The 21,631-nt window shown below is 41.9% G+C and overlaps 1 protein-coding gene and 2 long non-coding RNA genes across 4 annotated transcripts in view; 1 reads left to right on the forward strand and 2 right to left on the reverse strand.

Moving 5' to 3' along the window:
* SUFU (SUFU negative regulator of hedgehog signaling) overlaps positions 1 to 21,631 on the forward strand; it is a 99,168-nt gene that overhangs the window by 14,811 nt on the left and 62,726 nt on the right. For both annotated transcript variants that reach the window (XM_076338919.1, XM_076338920.1), the window contains exon 3: positions 13,256 to 13,392. In XM_076338919.1, the coding sequence (XP_076195034.1) occupies positions 13,256 to 13,392 (137 nt within the window). The remainder of the gene's footprint in view (positions 1 to 13,255; positions 13,393 to 21,631) is intronic.
* LOC143160782 (uncharacterized) lies at positions 2,415 to 13,411 on the reverse strand. Its single transcript, XR_012995434.1, has 4 exons — positions 13,343 to 13,411; positions 10,738 to 10,831; positions 4,568 to 4,696; positions 2,415 to 3,104 (listed from the first exon to the last, which is right to left on the reverse strand). It is a non-coding gene; the product is annotated as an uncharacterized LOC143160782 (long non-coding RNA).
* On the reverse strand, positions 5,131 to 9,989 carry LOC143160783 (uncharacterized). The gene is made up of 3 exons (XR_012995435.1): positions 8,880 to 9,989; positions 7,837 to 7,913; positions 5,131 to 5,286 (listed from the first exon to the last, which is right to left on the reverse strand). It is a non-coding gene; the product is annotated as an uncharacterized LOC143160783 (long non-coding RNA).

Raw genomic sequence — 21,631 nt, forward strand, 5'->3', positions numbered from 1 at the left:
CCTAATCCCCTTTTTTCCTCAATGCAGATTTAGCGTTGGGAACATGCCTTTGTGACTAGTACTAGAATAGTCTGTGTTTCTTGATGGGACAGTGGTTACAATTGGTAATAAAATTACCAATTTTATTTGAAAATTTGAGCTGTTGGTATTTCTGTCTCCTAAGCTGGAAACTCCATAGCGATTACCAAACTCAGCTGCCTCTCTGCTGTCATCTCAATTTTGAATCGAGGCCCAATAGGCAGTGACACTAGGCTAACAAAAGAGGGCTGCAAATCTTTGGTGGTCTCCCATTCAGATGGTATTCCCTTCCTTGGACAAAGGGGTGGCTAGGGCTCCTGAGTGCCTCCAGGGATGGTAAACAAGGAACACATCGGCTGGTGGGAGGCATTTTTTGATCAGTTGACAAAGCTGGGTAGATGGGATACCACCTGACAAAGGGCTGAGGTCTAAAGGAAGATTTTGCAAGGGCTCTTAAGAACAAAAAGCAAAAAACAAAAAAAGGCTGGAAAACTGTTTTTTGCAGGATGTAAACAGGGTGGGCGGAGGTAAAGGGGGACTCGGCCATTCTTGGGGAGCTCTGATTTAAGCCCAGAGGGTAGAGACAAGGGAAGGAGGGAAGAGTGCACAGATGGCTCATTGTTTTGTCTAGCTCAGCATTCTTGCACTGCTGAAGTGAAGGGCAATTGTTTTAAAATCCCTTTTGCAAAGAGTGCTGTTTGCTTTGCAGCAACCCCTTGTCCCTGAAGATGCAAACTGTAAACCAGAGGGGCTGGTCTTTAACACCCGTTTGTTTTGGACGGTCAGTGCTCTGTCCAAGGGGCCCAGGGCAGTTGCTGGGCTGCGAGGCATCACTCCTGTGAGGGAATGGGGGAAAGAGCGTATGCCTGAGAAATGCACTGCAGCAGCTGGGAAGAAGGCGAGACAAAAGGATGCACATGGAGGCGCTGATGCAGAGCAGTGTCCGGCTTGGGGAACTTTACCAAAGCTATGAAATGTGGCATAAACCTGGCACATACCTTACCTGCAACGATATCTGATGTACAGTATAGTTTTCTTACAACGTTTAATTTTTTTTGTAGCAAATAATTTGTTAGCACAGAGAAATACTGCCATTTCTATACTGTTATTCTTTCTACTGCTCCAGTTGCACTGGCATAGCTCCTTCCCCTCCCCTCCTGTGAATTGTTGTGGCCTTTCTGGAGCAGGGGCCTTTTTTGGCATGGTCGACAAAAATAAACCATAAAGGCGGCTGTTGTTATGAATAAGGCTCAACAGGGGAATTTTACCAGTAGAACTACAGCAATATAATTATACTGGTAGACTAGTTACAGTAAATTTCCTCATGAAGACAAGCCTTAAGTTGACATTTCCTAGCTAAGTTGAATCCATATGTATAACTTTATTACGCAAAAATAATATGTCTCTGGGCCTTGAATTCTTTTTTACCCAGAAGAGTAACATTAGGCAGAAAAGCAAAGAATTTGGTGTTTAGAGATGGATGGGGGATTTTCTGTAACAGAGCGGCTGTGATGAGCTGTACGCTGAACTCTGTGTTTTACTGGATAGCTTATTCCTCCTAAAGTGATCAGGAACGTGAGGAGCGTGTTTCTGCTTACTGCACTAAAAAGTAAGCGGTACTGAAATACGCTGCAAGTTGACATCTCTCTCCCAACTTTTTTTCTGTTTGTGAGAGAGACTGAGCCGCAGTTTCCATAACTGAAGTGGTTTCGCTGAGAGGCAAAACTATTTTGCCGCTATTAAAATCTTTAGGGCTGATCCTGGACCCACGAAGGGGAGGAATGATGCTTTCTTTCCTCCTTTGTTTGATTTAGAGGCCAAGATTTATTTTATCCTTTTGGATTTTGTCTTACAATGGGTGGAGTCCGTGTAACATTCACAAGCCAGGTGTTTATTTCTATAGATTGAAAATATCAGCCTATGATTCCTACCTCTGGAAGCTTCCAGCGCTTCAAAGGAACCATAGTCTTGCAGGAGAAGCTTAACACTTAAAGGCAAATTAAAAATATATATATTTATAGTAGACTTTTTGTTGCAACTGTCTCATGTTTCCCTTTTGGGAGTCTTTCACCAGCAGTCTGGTGCTTTCTTTTCCCTGGAATTATGGCTCAAACTTCAAGGGCTTTTTCCTGCCTGTTTAATTGGTTAAGATCTGTTATGGTGCTCATTGGTATGTTTTTGAGTGCACCCTTTACAATGAAATGAGACTATGTAACAGCTCAGCAAGTAGGGAAGTATTGTCTAGATTTCCACAGCTAATGAAGTGAAACATTGGGGATTGAATCCCAGATCCAGGAGGATACTCGGGTGCCTAAACTCCTGTTGAAATCTGTTGGAGTTCAGGCTCCTAAAAGCTCCTAAATACCTATTATGCCTCAAGTTCATTTATTGCACAGCTGAGAGCTTAATTTTTATCAGGGTCCTAAAAATGTTGTAGAGGGTGTGTTAAAGTTGTTTCTTGCATGATTTTTTTTTTAACCTATGTTCTTTAGCCTGCAGGAAGGTAATGGGAGACACCAGTGTTTGTATTCTACATAACATGGAGCCCTGATCCTCGCCTGTGACTTTTAGGCAATACTGAAAAAAACTAACTGTAGCTGTCAGTGTAGCTTCTGGCTTTGGGTTTTTCTCTTATTCTTTCCACCCTCCCATACTGCTTTTGAAAGCCGCTTTTGTTATGCGAATGGGTTCCTCCCAGCAGCTGCAGAACTTTCCACAGTAGGAGCTAGGAAGGAGCCAGCAGACACTGCAAGGAAAGCTGGTGCCCTTTTCCCAGCTGCTCACCAAGCACAGCAATACCGTCCTTCCTGCCACGCTGGCTCAAACTGGCCCTTCGCTTATGTTCTCTTGCCAGGTGAGGTTGCAGCTGAGCCCTTAGGTAAAGTATTGGACATGTATTATCATTCCCTGCAGACTATGCAAAGACCAGCACATCAGAGCTAAGGATTCCGTCCTACTATGAAATGGGATCCGTGTGCAGATGAAAGGTTGTCTTTCCTTGTGCACTGTATAGCACAGTGACTGCATGCTGTGTTTGCAGAATCACCTCCAGCTCAGGCCAAATGAGAACACTGTTCTGCTGGACCCTGTAGAAATGAAGGATAAGTAGCTCTGAAGTGCAGCATAAATAGACAGCTTAAATAAAATGTTAAAGTACAGATCTTGATAAGTTGTTTTCTTTTTCACTAGTTCCCTGGCCCTTATTCTGTGAATGCAATAGTAAATCCTTATTGTACTCCTAGCTATTCTTTCCAGATCCTTTCAGTGGGCATTAAGATGATGCAACTCTGCTGCAACTTCCCCGGGCCATTGCAGTGAGGCTGTTTGCACTTTCTTGCAGTGCCAGGAAGTGCAGCCTCACTTGCGGTGCTAGCTGTGTTTGCAGCGTGCTGCAGGTGGTGGCTGAGAACCTGCTCTCAGGGACACCTCAGCTGGTTGGGATGGGTTCTGCTGGCTGTGAGGTGGGACGCCCGGGTGGCTCTGTGGAGAAATGTGTGAGCCCTCAAGCTGAAAAGCATGGAGAGTCCTCTAGTCACTTGATTTCACATAGATTTTTTTCTTTTTAAATACGTGTTTTGGGAATCGTGAAGATGAAATGGTTTGATCTTGTCAGTTTAGTTATGACTGTGATGGGAGATCAAACCATCATCTACTGGTATAGCTACATCCATGCACCATAAAACAAAGAAAATAAAAAGTAAACTGCCCTCACGTGGACGTCTTTTGCTGGGGTAGAGAGTGACACATCCCATGCAACCTTCTGTTTCATATTTTGTTATTTTAGTCGTTTCCCGTGTTCAGTATTTGTCCATGCTCTGCAGAATGTGGAGTTAATTTCCCAGCTTTTGTGACCTTGATAGATGGAGTATATAAGCATTTCCTATGTGATAAGCATGTCACATTACTCTTTGAAGCAGGGAAATATCATTATTTTACATCTGAGAATCAAATTCCTAGGTAACTTGTTGAGGAGGATGGGAAGTTTGTAGCAGACAAGGGATTCAAACTTAGGTCACCTGGATGCTGTTTTAGGACTTTAAGTCAAGAAACTTCAAAATACTCTTAGTGTTAATAATGAAGCAGATAGATCCCTTTGGCACCGACAGGGCCGTTACAGCCTTTTGCCCTTAACGTACATGCACTGTCCTTACATGTATGACTGTGTGTTGGTGCTCTCCAGAATGAGATGGTCATGCGTCCAAGCCTCTAGAGATCAAAGGGATTAATGTCCAGCAGAAGGATCCTATCCTTCTTCCAGATGCTACTACTTTCGTGGCACGGACAGCTGAACCTCAAAGAAGCAACCCCTAAATTGCCTTAACTTGCAGCCCAGCACATTAAAGTGACCTGAAAACTGATGGTGGTATACTTTAACATGCTAGGCTGGAGAGAGCATAGTTTAGGAGCTGTTTCCCATGTGGCTGGGCAGGAGCTGAGTATAGTAACGACTTCTGTCAAAACCAGTTTAACTCATGTGTTCATGAATTATCAGCTGTGAGTCCTGCCAGCTCAGTTTTGGACACAGGGTACCAGTAGTAAAAGTTCATACCTGTGTTCTTGGCTGTGATGCTTCATAGGATCACTTGGGTTGGAAAGGACCTCCAAAAGTTTCCAGTTGATGCCTGCTCAGAGGGCCAACTTCCACAGTCTCCCCGGATCCTGTTCCAGGGTTTGACCACTATCATGTGAAAGAGATTTCCAGATACATGTAACTGGAATCGACCTTTGCCATTTTGCTGTGCATCTCTGAGAAACGTCTGGCTCCGTCTTCCCTTCTCTTTCCCAATGGGTAGTTGAGCAATAAGATCCCCCCCTCTCCCTTTAGCCTTCTTTTATTAAGGCTGAACAAACCCAGTGCTCAGCCTTTCCTCATGTGATGTAGGCGACTGTGGTATGGACACATTTTAATGACACTTGTGTGCCAAGTGCTTCTCACATGCCTGACTGATTTAGGTGTCTAAAAAGTGGCCAGTCTGTCAGGTCTACAAAATGCACACAATTCCCATGCTGCTTGCGTCTAAAGCTGCTGGAAATCCTTACTGTATTATCGTGTAGTTCAGGTGACACTATCTCTCATAAGACAGTTGTGTCTGCAGAGTTAGGAGTGAGGTTGAGTTGACTCTGTAGTCTGAAGGTTTAGAGGAAAAATCAATTTATCTGTTGTATCAACATTTGTTATTTACAGAAACAATTTTTTAAAAACAAAACCTAAACTGTGAATCTCCAGGCTTCAGGGGCAAGATTGTCACCAGCTGGGTTTTGAGGAAGCTGAAAAGTAAAATGTGTGAAATCAGCATTGTGTATGTGTGAGTGAAACTTAAACTGAAGTCTCCTCTTCCCCCTCTGCCCTGTAACAGCACTTCACTCACTGAATGGTAGCTCAGTGAAGCACGGTTCTGTTTTCATACTGGTCAGCACAAATTGATTAACAAATTTTACTCAGATCTATCTCAATGTTAAGTTTTCTACATGGATCCTACATGACTATTTCGGAAAGCTGAGAAACCCGCTTCCAAATAACTGCAGAGCGAGTGCCTCTGCATCTGTTTGGATTCAGATGTTGGAATAATTCTCCAAAAACAATTTAAGTTACTGTTTCTAGAAAGGTTTTCCATTTGGCTGATGGCTTACACATTTGATATGATGTACTGCAAGAGCAAGCCCTAAGCAATAGCTTTGGGCATAGCCATAGTCTGACATCTCGAGCACCATGTGTCAGTCACTTTCCAACCTTGATTTTACATGAACAGAAATCTTTGAGCACGTGTTCTTTTTGCATTTGTATTTGCCCTGCTTATGCATGAAGTTTCTTCTTAAATCAAGCTAGAAAGGAGTCCAGTAAGACCCTGCGCGCAGGTTCAGGGTGGCGAGAGCTCATGGAATTTCCTGTCGAGTGCTCTGAAGAGATAACCATCTGATGTCCAGATAACCACCCCCTGCTTCTCTCAGATGTTTTTATGTGTTTTTCTTTAAATTGATGCTTTTTTCAATGCCAGGAGGCAATCCAGGAGAATATGTGAGTAGGCAGGTGGGTTTTGGCTGAAAAAACTTTTCTGGATCCTTTTTAAGCCTTTCATGTAGGGGGGTTGCTGTGCCTATTTTCTTAAGAAATTGTTTCACAGGAGTGTCCCAGCACGCCGTCAGGGCTCTCGAATGAGACTTTTAGGTTGTTTGACAGCTGCACTAAAACCAACCATTTCCTGTTAGGCAAGATGCTGGAAGCACTAGGTAGGGTCACTTCTTCTTTTATTTTTTCTCCCCCCCCCCCAAGCTCTGGAATCTGAGTCTCATTTGCCTATAGTGGGAAGACATTGTGTAACGCACCTGGAACTTGAATTCAGAAGACCGACTCTCTGCATAATCTTGTTTGGTGCACATCAGTTCGTGCCTGATGTTCTTCCTGGGAGATGGAGACGCTAAGGTGTTCAACTCAATGGCTGTAACAGCCTGCTGAAGGCTTCTCCTTGGGTTTTAGACAGGAGACCTCCCTTTGTGTTGCTTGTTTGTAAGCAGATGTGGGCAGTGAAAGGGAAATGGTGTATGTCTTGATTTTTCTCAGGGAGTGCCTGTGAAGTCAGTCATTGAGTACCCTGATGCTTTTTGTTACGCCAGTCCTCTGTGTTGCTAACAGTAATATCTTTGCTAGCTAATAGAAAAATCTTCTGGGATGGTTACTAGCTATTCAGTCTTAAAGCACTAGTGAGAGTTGGGCCTTGAAGTACTTTGGTCTTGTCAAGCAGAGTGGTGGGCACTGCCCATCAGCTTGGTTTAACCACCTTCTCAAACTTCTAAAATGTCCTGATAGGTTGATCTGGAGTACTGAAAGCTATGGATTGACAATTACTGTGGCTTTTTTTTTTTTGGGGTGGTGGTGGTAGAATTAAAACTGCTTTCTGATGGAAATAACAGCAGCTCTTCCTGATGCCAGGCTTAGAAATGTAGTGATACTGTATTTCTGCAGCCTTCAAAACTGTATCAGAGTGGCTCACCAGCAGCAGAGCAGGAAGCTTTGTCTTTGTAGAAGATGCGGGCAAATGCCTTTTGCTTCAACTCCCTAATTGCACCTTAAGCGGCTTCACAAAAGTAGTGGTGATGGAGCTGAAAACTGACCTGGGACAAGTCAGTCCAGAGTACTGTGAGCCTGCCCTTGCTTCCCAGAAGAGACCTGGTTTATCTCCCTGGAGTTGCTGAGAGTGGAGCTGTGACTTCTGAAAGTGCAGCCCTAACTATCCCCAGATACCCTGAAAGAGATTTCTTCTTGTTCCCTGGATGAAATAATCATAGTGAAGGGCCAGCATTTCCCTACGTAAACTCCCGTTTTCAGGGATTGGTTCACCTAATATATTTATATACACATACTGTTAAACTCTCAAAAAATAAACACCTAGTACACTCTGCTCCTTGTCCAGAGCTGTGTAGCTTTCAAAAGCAGAATTTCAGAAATACAGCCATTTTGCACTGCAGCGAAGCAAACCTTCTCTCATTCCTTGCAAAAGTGAGAATGAAAATGCTTTGGCAAATAGCTTTGACTTAAACTGAAGAGCCTCTGGTTTTCAGAGCTGCTTTTAAAGCAAAGAGCTAGTTTGGCTTTTGATCCTCTTAAGCTGGGTTATTTGATGTGAAAAACGCCCTGGGTACTCTGCTGCAGAGGGGAGCAGCTTTTCAGTTCTCTGTGTGTGGCTTCAGGAGAGGGCCTGGCATAGTGAGGGGTGGCAGGGGGCTCAGGGGGTCCGGCCGCATGGCTCTGTAAATAAAGGGGCCTCTATTTCTTTGGATTCTTTTGCTGGAACTAAATATCGTGATCAGTGAAACTCTTACCTCATTAAAGGAACAAGCCAGGCTCCTTCAGCATATGTGCAGTGCTGCAATGTGGTCTGTTCTGCTGAGCTGATTTGCTGAACAGATAAAAAGAGTTTTAACCCAAAGAATGGCACGTAATATATGACCTTGGGTTTCAAAAGGTTTGTTTTTGTTCATGTGACAAAATAAGGTTTTAATATTAAATATAGGGTTGGATTTGACTTGGCAGATACCAGAGCCTTCCATTACTGCTGTAGTCATAATAGAAAACTATCTGATGTGTGCCAGTGGGCATGCAGCAAGCCAAGAATTCTCTATCAGTGTTTGTTTTTTGTGAAAACTTAGCTAGCAGCTTTGCAGTTGGGTTGGCTATAAAGGTGATGTGCCCTCGTGTTGGAGGGGGCAAAGCGGTGATAGGCACAATACGATCCATGCATCTCTTCGTAGTATCTTTAGCTTTGGGGCAAAACACGGAATTTTTTTTTTTTCCTTCTTAGCATTTTAGGGTTGTTTAAAAGAAACTTTCACTCAAAACTGCAAGGTTCAGCAGAACCAAGGCGTAAACCAAACTATGTGAAATATTCAGATCTGTTAGTACAGAAACTTAATGCTGTGTTGCAAGCTTTCAGTTTATGTACCTGGGGCCATGCACAGACACAAAATACTAATTTTGAGGTTTCCTTCCTACACACGCTCCATCTCAGATTGTCATCTTACTGTAAAGCTGAGGCACTTTTGGACTGCTGTATTGTAATTGTTTTCCTGAAGAAATGACCTGCAAAGCACTTCAGTGTTGAGATGCTGAACTGAGCTCCAAAGCCTTTGTTCTAAATTGGCTGTAGTCTGAATTGGTCACTCAGATTGGAAAAAACCAAAAACCAAAAACCCAAACAAAACCAAAAAAACCCAAAACACCACCAAAAAACCCCAACCAAAGGAAAAAAAAAAAACCAAACCCACCACCCCAGTCCCCACCATTCTTGCTCACAAAGAAACCAACCCCAAATAGTGCCAGAATCTTGCTTCTGTAGAACAAAAAGTGTGTAATAAAAATGTTTTACCTCCGCAGTTGACACAGAGTTGGGGTCAGGCTAACCTGCTGTGGACACTTTGCTGCCTGCTTGGAAGGGAACAAGTTAATACAGGTGCAGGTAGCAGTGAACTTGGGGGGTCGATGGAAGAGGTCATGAGCAAACCTGGCTTCTGTGTGCTTTAGCAGGACTTCTTCCATCTATGGGTTATCCTCACCCCTCCACCCAGTTTTCTATGGAAATGAGGCTTGTTCAGTCTGTCTCTTCTGGAACTATTTTTTTTTTTTTTAGCTTGTTGGTTGACTGTGGATGGCTGAAGGTGGTTGACTTTTCTGGAAGTTTTCTGGAAGTTGGGTGAAAATTGGGAACTTTTGGGAAGGAGCAGGAGTTTGAACATCTACAAGCCTGCAAGGCAGATCCCTTTTTGTCCAGTTCCTCGTCAGCCTCCTAAGATAACCCGCAAGCAGTGGGGACATACCCTACAAGGAGGCAGCTGCCATGGGAATCCAGTGTTTCCACATGGAAGTAATGGAACATCTTTGTATAAATCAACTTGTTTATGGGGAATCTCACTTTTATTAGCTCCCCGATCATGGATGGGTTTCTTGGTTATGACAGATGCATCTTTTGTCTTGTTGGTAAGGCCTTGAACAAAAATGGACACAGGTGATTTGGGGGAATAAGCAGCTGCTGATGGCCCAGATATAAGGGAGGAGTCTCTTTATCCTTGTAGGGGATAAAAAGCCATTTGCTTGGTCTTCCATTCGTACGGCATGTGTATCTGGAGGTCTCGGGCTTCTTACCGGGCAAATTCATTTCCCATGCATTTGTTGGCTGCGGCTGCTACTTGCCTCTCTGCCAGCGGACTGATGCATCCTTATCCTCACAAATTTTGGAGTCGTGGCTGGTGTAAGCACTCACTTCCTAGTGAAAAGGACTTCCGTAAGAGAAGCCAAGCTGCGTAACTCGGCTACTGGATTCTTCTCTGATTTTCACTAGATCAAGAGTCAGAGGCATGTGGCAGGCGTATAGGTTTATTTAGTTCCTGAAGCTCATGTCTGCCTCCATTCTTGTGTGCATCCTCTAAAACTTGGCCAGGAGCTCTGGTCCTGTATTATGGTCCGTTGTTCATTGGGAGAAATTTTATGGCAGCTGTTGAAACTACATTCAACTTACTTTCAAATACAATGCTTTTTTTAAGAATAAAAGCAAAAGCTTTGGCAAAAATGCTAACTGAAAATGACTATCCTAATTACGTTTAGAATATTATTACTTCTTCCTATGAAAGACTTGTCCGAATTAAATGTAAAGGATTTCTAAAATAATTGCAAGCTTTTAAAGCCACATGTGTCACAATTTCTTCAAAAACAAATTGCCAACCTATAATTAAACAGATCAAAGACTTTTACTTTATAGACTGTTATCTCGGAACAGCTGCACAATACAGGTGAATTGCATGTATTTAAAATTTCACTGTAACAAAGCAGTGTATTTTCATCAGCCTGTGACCATTAACTATTCAAAAACATTTTAAATCTAATCTTTAAATAGAAATCTCTTAAATGCAAGTAGGATTTTTCTAAGATTTAACTGTTAATTTAAGAATGAGAATTATAAGCATTGTATGCTGCTGCATTTTTTGAGTTTTTTAGAAGATACATCTTTTGATTAAATCTTAGAAGGAAAGTAACTTACTGCTTGTTTCCTTATGTTTTATTCTATTTATTTTCTAGTAGTTCTTCTCTGTTTTAGTCTCTTTCATTACCATACAAAAAATCATGTAAGTAACATTGCCTGTCAGTTTTACTGCTTTGCGACTACTGATGTATTGCTGACCAGCAATGTTCTCCTAAATGCTCATCTTGCTTTAAATTCGATGGATACTCACCTGAACACTTTTGTTACTGAGTAACTTGCGTATGGATCAATATACAGCATGTGTAGTCTTCTCTTAAACAGTTATTTATGGGAAGCAGAGAGATCTGTGGAGTTTAAAAAAAACAAACACTAAACTCTAGCTCGATGCATGTTAGAAGTAAAGCTGTGTTGTTTCAGAACATGCCTTGAAAGGAGGAAATTCAATAGGGAGCCATCTTACTTTCCAAAAATTTTAACTGTGAAAGATCAGCTTGAAGGCTTTTTGTTAACTTTGATCCTTCTTAAAATTGACCCGTTCATAATGTGTTTCAGTTTCTGATGTATGCTTTTTCCTGGACTCAATCCTTGAAAACTACCCACTTTGAAGTGTTTTTGTTTCTCCCTTTAAGAAATATTTCTGTTTTTCCTTTGCTATCTGATATGTGAAACTAATAAAACACTACAGGGGTGCTGAACGTACAAAGTACAACTTCACACTTGTAAGGCTATCGCCATCCTATACCAGTCTTTTTGGTGGACCTGCATGCATGATTGCAGAACACAGGTTTCACTGCACATCCAGATTCCACTCCCTGGCTGGCTGGTTATTCAGTAAGCTCTTGCTTTGTTTAAGAACCAAATGTAATTATTTGTCTTGTTGCTTAAAGGTACATTTGTTTCCTAAAAAAGGTTTTATATGTGCCAGTTGACCATTCTGAAATGCATTATCTGCTCTGTTCATAGAGAATTTGCTTTCGTAGCATATAATTCTCAAATTCTTTGTTGAGGATAATATGGAGGGAAACAAAAATCAACATGCTTGTATATTTTTATACTAATGAAATAAAGTATTTTTTGATATATTGTTTATTCCCCTTCATTGTAGATGTCTGACTGACTTTCAATACCTGCTGTCTTGTTTTCGGTCACAGTTGTTGTTATCTCTTAGGGCTGTCCCATAGTTTAGTTCTGTCCTTAGGTACATTTCTTAACTACCTTTGTTACATCATTTGAAAGTCTACCACAATCAAACTTTCCTTGAAGAATCCTCAAATAAAGTTACACTGAATGATGGAGGAGTTGCATCGATGCTTAAGTTCGATCACTTTTAACATTTGTCGTTAGGCAGGGTTGCTAGAAAGCGTTTCTGCTTCAAACCAAACTCTTTGCTATGGGAACAATCATCCAACACTTAGAACTGGTCACTGCACTGCTGGTGAGCTGTGTTTTTCAAATGGAAAGTGCTCTCATCACTCTCCTGACTGCTCTGTTTGACTGTTTTTAGAAGTAGTACAATGTTAACGCTTTGTGCACTGTACCTTTCATATGTGCCAGCAAGGTACCAGCATCCAAGACATTTGCAAAGTTTCTCTAGAGAATTTGCCAATGGCTGCAGGTGTTGGAGATTTGAACTTGCAGAATGATACTGGTTTATGAAAGCTTCTGTGGGGTGTCTTTATGCTCAGTGTAAATCCTTCTTTCTTTCCTCTGCCTCTGTGGAACAGCCACAGCAAACAAGTGAGGAATGTGAAGACAGTGGTAGAAAGGACATGGATGTCCCCAACTTGCTTTGAAGTTTGCAAGCTTATGTATTTGTCCATGAGGTTTCTCATTTTTTCACAGGCAAACGTGCCATTTTTAGTTGTTGGGGACTTGAAACAGGAACTTTCCTGTATGTATAAAATACAGGATTCTCAAGGACTAGTTTTGTTGAAGCAAAGAGTAGTATACAGATATCCTTTATTTGCTCCTTTTCATTATAGCCTTGATACTTCTAATATGACTTTTTTCTACTGGGTGACCCTATCTGACCAAACCAGATAAATCGGCACCTATCTCTGTCAAGTGGGGAAATGGCCAAACTACTGCTTCTTGAGCAGTAGTTGTCATTCAGTGCTTCTCCACTATTGTCCTCCTGGATAGACAAGAAGAATGTGCGCAAGCATATAGTGGAGCAAAATAAGAATTAGTGCATTGTGTGAGAGGTTATTAACTTTCTCCCTGCATCTTCTTGTTTCCCTCCTCCCCCTGTGACCATCCACAACACAGAAATTGTGTGCTGTACGTCAAAACTCAACTGCTTCAACCCAGAAACTGCTACCCAGTACTTTAGTTGCATTCCACTTCTCAGTGTGTAGAAATTTGAATTCACAAGGGTGGAATAACATCATTTTATGTTGTGCACTTTCTTTGCTGTTCCCATTTAAGCAAATATAATCAGGGCAGCTATTGGTGCAAAATTTACAACGATGTTTTAAAAACAAATTCAGGATGCTGAAAATCCCACTGGTCCCAGGAAAGAAGTCATGGTTCCAAGACGGCATTATTCTGACTGAAAACACTATTATGATAGTTGTCTTTGAAATTGTATTACATCAACTAACCTAACAATGTTATGCCATTCGAGCTAGAGCAGACTGAAATAAAAGAATTTCTAAACTTAGCTTTTCTATGAGGAGAACACTCATCCTTTTTCCATGGTCCTAATTTTGCAGCCTGCTCTGGTTACAAGGAGTATGTTGTAACTTTTCGTTTTTCGTTCCCTCCAGGTTTACAGGAACAGATGGACCAAGTGGTTTTGGATTTGAGTTGACGTTTCGGCTAAAGAGAGAAACGGGCGAGTCGGCACCACCTACCTGGCCGGCAGAATTAATGCAAGGCTTAGCGAGATACGTCTTCCAGTCAGGTACTGCAGGGTTAAATATGCTGCCTCGCTTTTTGCTGCTTTCATTCTGAAGGGCCGCATCTGTTACATCAGTGCTCAATCAAATCTTGAGAATTTTCTTTGTTTGGGAAACCAAAGGAGTGTGTTCCTTCCATCGGCCCAGCTTGCTGGGTACAAAACCCAGCTGCTGTCCAGGTAACTCCAAATCCCTACTATGGAAAAGCTGACGATACAGAATGGTTAGTAACCATAGGAAGCCTGCTCAGTGGCTCTTTGTTGCTCTCCTGCGTTGTTGGTTTCACCCCCTCTCAGTAAGGAAACCTCATTTGCTTATCCTGAAATGGCTGAGAAGCACCCATCCGATAAGGTGTCCCTTCTCAGCAGAAGGGCTGTTAACTTCCAAAACAGTTGCAGTTCCTTCACAAGCAAGTCTCTTCCTATAGTCCGTGCAGTTGAGCAGCAGCAACGTATGTAAACAAGGAGTGCTGAGATGAGAAAACTTAAAAGTCATAAGGGATGCCAAGGCTGGGAGGGCTAAGGAAGTAACAATTGGGAATCATTAATGTGGGTGGAGACTTGCCAGAGAATTGGGAACCACAGTGCCTGCAAAACGTCCTCTTGCACTACTCTTCCTGGATTCTGTTTATACCAGTAGATTGAATATTAGTTTGTATTGTGAGCACATGAAGACCCATGGAATGCTTGAGTGCATAGTGTATTTGAAAGGCACCCTCCAGCATCACAAGATCTGAATGAAAATATTTAAAGAACTTTTTTTAACCTAGTTTGAGGTTCTTTACGGGTAAAGTACCTTCTAAATCAATGATTATTGAATTTGTAACATTTGGTGCTTGCTCTACTAGTTAATAAATTGCTCAGTAACTTCTGATTCTATTGCTGGTTTTCAGTCAGCTGGCTGACTCTCAAAGGGGAAAGGTCTGGGTGAAAACAGGATTGCTCTGGTAACCTCAGTGACAAATCTCTGAGGCAGTGGCAACTCTTCTGGGGTATTCTAAATGTTGACTGGCAGAGACCAATGCCAGCACAGATGATCGCTTGTCTTCCTATTGGGAGTGTCTCTTGTTGCAGTTTGAAATGACACAAGCATTTTTTTTGTAACCTTTGTGTAGCTATCTTCCCCAGTTGCCATCCAAATTTGGGCTCATCCGTTCTCTTTTCTGTCTTGATTTTTGCTATTCTTAAGCATCTAAATCCACATGACTGTCATCGGTTTTGCCATTATTTGAGGTTCCTGTCCTGCCTAAATTATATTGTACAGTAGCTTTTTGATACTGACCGTGCAGTGATGAATTCATACTCACATTTTCTATGTATTGACTGCAGGGTCTGAAGAAAACATCTGACTCTAAAATCTCCTTCTTAGATATAAAATAACATACAACATGTTATATGTTAACTTATCTTACATATAAGACCCCTTTTGGGGCCTTTTAAATTTTCTGGTCCAGTGTAGATTCTCATAACAGTCTCTTTAATACAGTAATTTCAGTGCCTTCTATTTGCACATTAAGCAACCTATCGCAGTTGCTTGTTTGTCTCACCCTTTTCATGGGTGAGAGGAGGTCTGCAGAGTGAAACGGGATTTGGTAGGGTACTTTAGGACAAACTTTTCAGTGACTAAGCTGGCGCTCCAGGCAGAGACTTGCCTTGTTTGGTTTCCTGCACTAATGCAGTCTCATCTTTCTGACCTCAAAGCAAACGAACTGTTTTTAGACTGGAAAGAGTGGTTGTGCCTATGCATATCAGTCTAACGTGAACTTCTAAGGGCCTTCAGTATTGTACTCAGCTTATCCATGCTGGTTTTGACTTTCTATCCACCATGACTCTTTAAAGGCACTGCTCAAATATACGCTAATGGATTCTAGCCTCTGGGTGTTTAGCTCTCAATTTACGTTATTAAAAAACCCTGTGTATGAATCATAAATTGACTTCTTTGAGTGTGAAATTGAGTATGAGCCAACACTACGCTCATCATGCAATAGGCAAGCCACATGCTGGGTTACCTTAGGAAGAGCATGAGCAGCAGATTGAGGGAAGTTATTACCTCTTCTGCATGGCACCAGGGAGGCCTTGCTTAAAATAGTGTCCTGTTTTGGGCCTCCTGGTTTAAGAGATGCTGAGAAAACAGAGAGAGTCCACAGTGGTCAAGGTCCTAGAGCACGTGAGCTACGAGGAGAGCGGGAGGGAGCAGGGCTGGTTTAGCCTGTGAAGAGAAGGTGCAGGGTGATCTAATGGGAGCCCACAGCTGTTGGGAGGGTAGTTACAAGGTTGTGGGGTCAAGCCCTAGATAATACAACAAGGGGCTATAGCTCTGAATTGTAGTATGGGAAGTTCTGGAAGGGCTTCAGGGAAAACTTGCTCACAAGGAGGGTGGCAAAGCACAGGGAACAGTTTATTGGAGAGTTGGTGGATCACTGTTCCTGAAAGGGTTCAGGACTTAGCTCAACAAAGCTACAACGGCCCTGATCTAGCGTTGGTGATGGCTCCACTTCAAATAGGAGGCTGGACGAGACCTCCAGAGGCCCCTTAAAATATCATGGAAGAGTTGGATTTTTTATTTTTTCCATACAGCTTCATGCCCTTCAGCAAGCATCTGTGTGCTGTCACCAAGTATTACCAACCGTTCCTTGCCCTCTATAAGAAACTGTATGCTGTTGCAGCAAGTGATCAAGATCTAGTTTTATTTTAGTACAATTTGTTTATTACTTGCCTCTTTTGAATAAGAACTTTCTCAGACTAAAATCTTCTGGATAATCGTAGACATCAGGTTAATCCTGACAAGATGATGCATTTAAAAATAAGATTTGTAATGGGGCAGACTCTATCATGTTTCTTCTTGATCTCTCAGGTCAATACCAGTTGACCATAGCTAGATGCAGTCATTTTCTAATTTAGTGTAAGCTCGCTCACTCCATTGCTCTGCAGAGTCCCCAGTCCTTCTGCTACATCTGACATGTCCCGCTTTGCTTTGCTTTACTCCTGCGAGCTGCCCCTTCTTAGGCTGGCAGTCTCCAGAGCAATTCCCATGTTCTCCCTTGCATCACCCCTGGGTGATCAGGCACCCAGTGCTAGGCAGTGTTATTTTTGTTCTGCCTAGCGGGGTTTCCCCCAGTCTGACATGGCCACTCTGCAAAGCCAAGTGAGCTTCTGCTGTCGCCTTTTTTCCTTGGTCTTTTACAGGACTTCTCTGGTCAGATGTTAAAAACTTAAAACTGTGAACTGTATTTGAAGGGGTGGTTCTTCTGAGGCCCATTGGGCATTAGGCAGGCTGTGGCACGGCAGTATTGTTTTACATGATGAAAGGTTTCTTTTTGCTCAAGTTCTTTCTGACTGTGCCACTTGGAGCGTTTGTCAAATGCAACAATGACAAGCATTGTTTAACTCTGTTGTATGCACCTTAATGTTGTCCTCTTCAGTTGGTTAAAAAAAATCTGTGGAGTCTCTTTAATACTCCAAAATAGCCTTAAAAACATTTGATGAGCCGAAACAACTTAAGTAATGCTTATGAATCCACTTTGAACAAGAAGCAAGAAAAAAAATAAAGCTGGCAGGAACTTTTTGGATAGGCTCCAAGCACTTCCGCATGTCAAAAGATTGTTTACTTTGAAAGCTATGCAAAGAGCTAAATTCTTATCTCTTGAATAACAAGCCAACTTTTTGGTTATCATAGATGTGCTTTGCTGGGTCTGGTTGAAGTTGGGGGAGAGTAAGGTGTAGTTATACTCCTGCTGAGCCTGAGCATTTTCAGAAGGTGATGACTGAGTTGAAGACTCATCTAGCAGCTACTGCTATCCTAAATATTATTACTGTGTATTGCAGTTACAAAGCATGTCTCATTGCAAGTGATATATTTTTGTAACAAACACTTCTAGGCAAATGAATGTTGTGTTCCTTTGTTCCATCTCTCCTGCACTGTGGCTGTGCTTTAGGAAAGCAGTCTTCTGCATTGACTTTCAGACCTCTTTGAGCCTTGGCTTCTCTGTTCACTCTGACAAACACTTGATGCTTTGTGCTTTTGATTAAATGGCACTACTTCCCCTCCTTCAACAAAACCAAGCTTGCAAATCTCAAAAAATTTTATTTGTGGCTTTATCTGTTCTTAATTTTATCACTGTTTGACCATGACCAAAAATCCCAACTCTGTTATTTTTAGTTTTAAAAAACCACAAACCTGCAAACCTTGAAAATGAAACTTTGCACAATTCAGTGACCTTAGCTTGTCATGGTTCGTGGGTGAATATCTCATGGTAGAACAAATTTATACTTCAATTCAAATGAAGAGGAAGAAATGCTCTTCCTACAGAAAGCTTGTCCAGGGCTTGTTACGATTGTTAACTCTTTAGGTACTGCAGTAATATGACGCTTGATCAGTATAGAGAGGCCATGGTTTGTGCTTTCCTGAAATTAAAATCTGCATTTTTTTCCTCTCTAAGGTAAAGTTAGGTTGTTTTCAAGGCCCTGCCCAATACACATCATGAGGGCAATATATTGATGTAGCACGGAAACAAATGTGTTGTGTGTATGAATTCTTGCTGCTTCCATGTTTCTTGGCCTGAAAGAAAACAGCTGCAGCTGTAAGGTACAGGTTTGGAAAATTGCCAGGAAAACCTCATCATGCCTAGAGCTTAAAGATAATGGTATAGCATATGTAATGGTTATATTCTCCGCAATGGATGAATTGTAGTGGGGAACTAGCTAGTGAAACTAGCTTCAGAAGTACTAAGACGACGTCCATGAATTAGTTAGAGGTTTGCAGGTTGGCTGAGCTTGATAACATTTACTCCAGAACTCATCAGCTGCCATTGCAGGGGGGACAGGTAGTGTTACAGTAGGCTGGAAAATGGCAAATGCTGTTCTTCACCCCCACCCTCCCCCCCCAAAAAAAACCCCAACAAAACCCAAACAAACCCCAGAAATGCAAAAACCTGGGGTTTCTAATTGGTCAATCAGACTGCAGATCTTAAGAAACTGCTAGGAAAAACAAATCATCTAGAAGGCATCCAGGGAATAATGGACGTCCCAACATGGGTTTATCAAGAATAAATTGGAACAAACTAATTGTGACAAAGTAACAGGCACCATGGGAAGAAGTGAATGTTGGTTACCTTGATACTAGTGAGACTTTTGACATTATCCCTTCCAACAGGTATGTGAGCGAGCTGGGGAAATGCAGTCTTCATAAAAACTAAAGAAGGAGGGATGCCATACTGGTTGCATATTTAGACTCTGAGTAATTGTCAATGTGTTGTCATCAGTCACAAAAGATGTGCAGAGTTTGGATTCGTCTAAAATCTATCCTAATGCTCATGCAATTTGGTATTGACCAGGATGATGAAATGCAGAGTATCCTGATGAAATCTGCAGACGCAGCAAAGCACTACAGCGCAGAGGGCTGGAGTTCAGAACGGCCTTTGCAAATTGCAGAAATGGTCTGAAGTACCTATGTGCAGTAGGGTCAGGAAGGTGCAACAAGTGCGAGGTCCTGTGCTTACATGGGAATAATCCAATGCACAATTATCAGCTGGGGAAAGGCAGCAGTTCTGAAAGGAGAAGAAAATGATTTGGAGTTGATATCACCAATGGGCTATACCTAAACCAACACTCTCTTCACTCTGAGAGATAAGAAGCGAAATTATTCTGACGTATAAATAGAAGTATTTTGTGTATTGCGTGTGATAGGGTCCTACACTGCTGGCAACACATTGAAGGGAAAGGGAGAGCACTGTATCTCATTTTGGGCAAAAGACTTCAAGTCAGCTGCATCCCAGTTGGAGAAAGTCTGGAGGAGAGCAGTAAGAATGACCCAAAGGTCCAGAAAATATGACCTGTGGAGGACTGATCAAAAGAGTTATGTTTGTTTAGTCTGGGGAAGAGAAGGTGGAAGGAAGATGTGAGAACAGTCTTCAAATATGCAAAAGGTTGCTGTAGGAAATAAAGTAATAAATTTTTCTGTGTGCCTACTGGCGATATGAGAGGTTCATCACTACTAAAATTTCTGTAAGGTGGGGTTAGGGTTTGTCATTAGGAAAAACTTTTGAATGGTAAGCGCGGTGAAGCACTGGAATAGTTGCAGATTCCTCATTGCTGCATAGCTTTGAGAACAAGTCAAACTATTCTTCATGGAAATTGGTCAGGAAGAGTTGATTCTTCCTTTAGGTGAGGGCAGAGTAAGGAGCCTTCTTAGTCTCCTTTATATTATAAATATGTCTTGACTGACTAGGTGTCCTCTTCAGGTCTTCTAAATGTAATTTTCTGTGATTCCGTAAATACATAATTTATCTTTTTTTTATAGTTTCCTGATTACTGGTGCACTAAAAGATATTTAAATGTGAATTTAGAAGTCTGAGCTAATTTAAAAGTTGAATTTTAATATTTAACCTTTGACTGGTCAGTAGTAGGAAGCTGTTTGTGTCTTGGGGACTACAAAACAGCAGTAACAAAATCTACAAGCAAAGGAAGTAAGCATGCAAGATGCAATTTGTGGGTGGCGATTTAATGTAGATTTCAGCTGATTACTTCAGGAGAAACTTGCTTATATGAATTATTCCTTAGAAAATTTATTACACTTTTGAAAAGTGTATTGGGCAGAACTAATTCCAGTAGATACACAGTGAGTTACACATGTTGATAACAACGTGTCAAAACAATGACCAAACTAGCTATAGCTGATTTGTTGTGTTGGGTTTTCTCCCCACAAACATCCTCTCTTGGCACGTCTGCCCCCTCTGCACTGTTACGGTGAGGGATTCCCTTTTCAGAGGATAAGGTATGAAATATCTTCTCTTGTCCTTTAGTTATTTCTGTGAAACCTGCAGGAACTTGGTATCCGTGAGCTTCTGTCTTCTGTCACGATTCAAGTCCACAGGCCAATTTCCCAAAGTTACTGGAAGGGAGGATGGTTCTGACTGATGTGTGCAAGTGCCTGAGGCAGCACAGCCACGCAAGCCTTCGGCAGCCGGGCTGAAAAGCAAGCCCCAAATGAGGTATGTCTAGCCTTCCTTAGTTATTTCTGACATGTCATGCTTTCTTCAGGTAGGAATTATTGTCCGACGGCTTGTCTGTAGTTTGAGGAAGCACGTACACTGTTCCTGCCTATGTCATTGGCCAAGTGCATCAATTTGAGGGTATTATGCCAGCTCTGCATGTCTCAGTTTCCCCTTTGGTAAATGAGGGTGATCACAGGACTTGTAAGGGCTGCAGGTATAGATGCACTCTTCTTACTTAGCAATTTCCATCTGATTCAAGTTTAGTCTGAGCCACGGAGGCACTTTGCGTTTGACAGGCAGTATAACTTTTACACTGAAAATGGGACTCAGTGGGATTAAGTGATTTGGCTGGGGTCACAGACCTGCAGCCATTAAGCCAGTGGATACCTTGACACCTGCTGCCCTGGCGTAACCACTAGACCTCATCTTCAGATCTTCTGGAGTCCAGAAAGCTTCAATGTGGTAGCCTCAGTGACTCTTTCCTTGCCAACATGTTTTCAAACATTCTTGACACAGGCCAATTTCTGTGTATAAAAAAGAAAAAAAAAAACAAACCCAAAACAAACTCCTTGCTTCCTTGAATACAAATGAGGCTTGTCTAGCTTGTTTGTAAAACAGTGTTTATTTCTTCCCAGTAGGATGGCTAAAGCCAAATAAAATTTCCCAATAATTCATATATATTTTGCCCTGACGGTGCCTTTATTTTTTTTTTTTTTTCAACCTCAGGCTGATTTATTGTTCTCTTCTGGTTGCTATGGCTCTGTAAAATATATATTTTTTTTCTATCATCTGTTTGTAATATTGACCAGTTTCCAGTGTAGAGCTGGCCCTGGCTCCTCTGTAGTATTCCAGGATTTTAGATTAAAAATGGGGGGATTAACTGTGTGTTTTAGCTCCACAAAGAAGTATAAATCAACATCAATTTCATTTCAACAGAACCTGTTATGTAGTGAACTCTGCTGCACAAACACTGAAACTGTAGTGCAGTAAAGTTTTGTAAAATGTCCTCCTGGCCTGTCGTTTGCCGTAGGTGAACAGGACTCAACCAAGTGCGCAGGCTGCGTGCCTTTATTCTGCAGAGGGGTATGGAAACATTAAGTCACTGATTACAATTTAACCCAAGTTTGTCATGGCCAAAAGCTCTCATCATCTGATAGTTATTCAGTGGTCCATGAGAAATTGGTTGGGTTTTAGCCTAATTCCTCTTAGACGTTTCCCATAAAACAAGCTGTTCTGTGAGCAGCAGCACAGAT

The sequence above is a fragment of the Aptenodytes patagonicus genome, chromosome 5 (genome assembly GCF_965638725.1).
Source record: "Aptenodytes patagonicus chromosome 5, bAptPat1.pri.cur, whole genome shotgun sequence".
In the NCBI taxonomy this organism is placed as follows: Eukaryota; Metazoa; Chordata; class Aves; order Sphenisciformes; family Spheniscidae; genus Aptenodytes; species Aptenodytes patagonicus.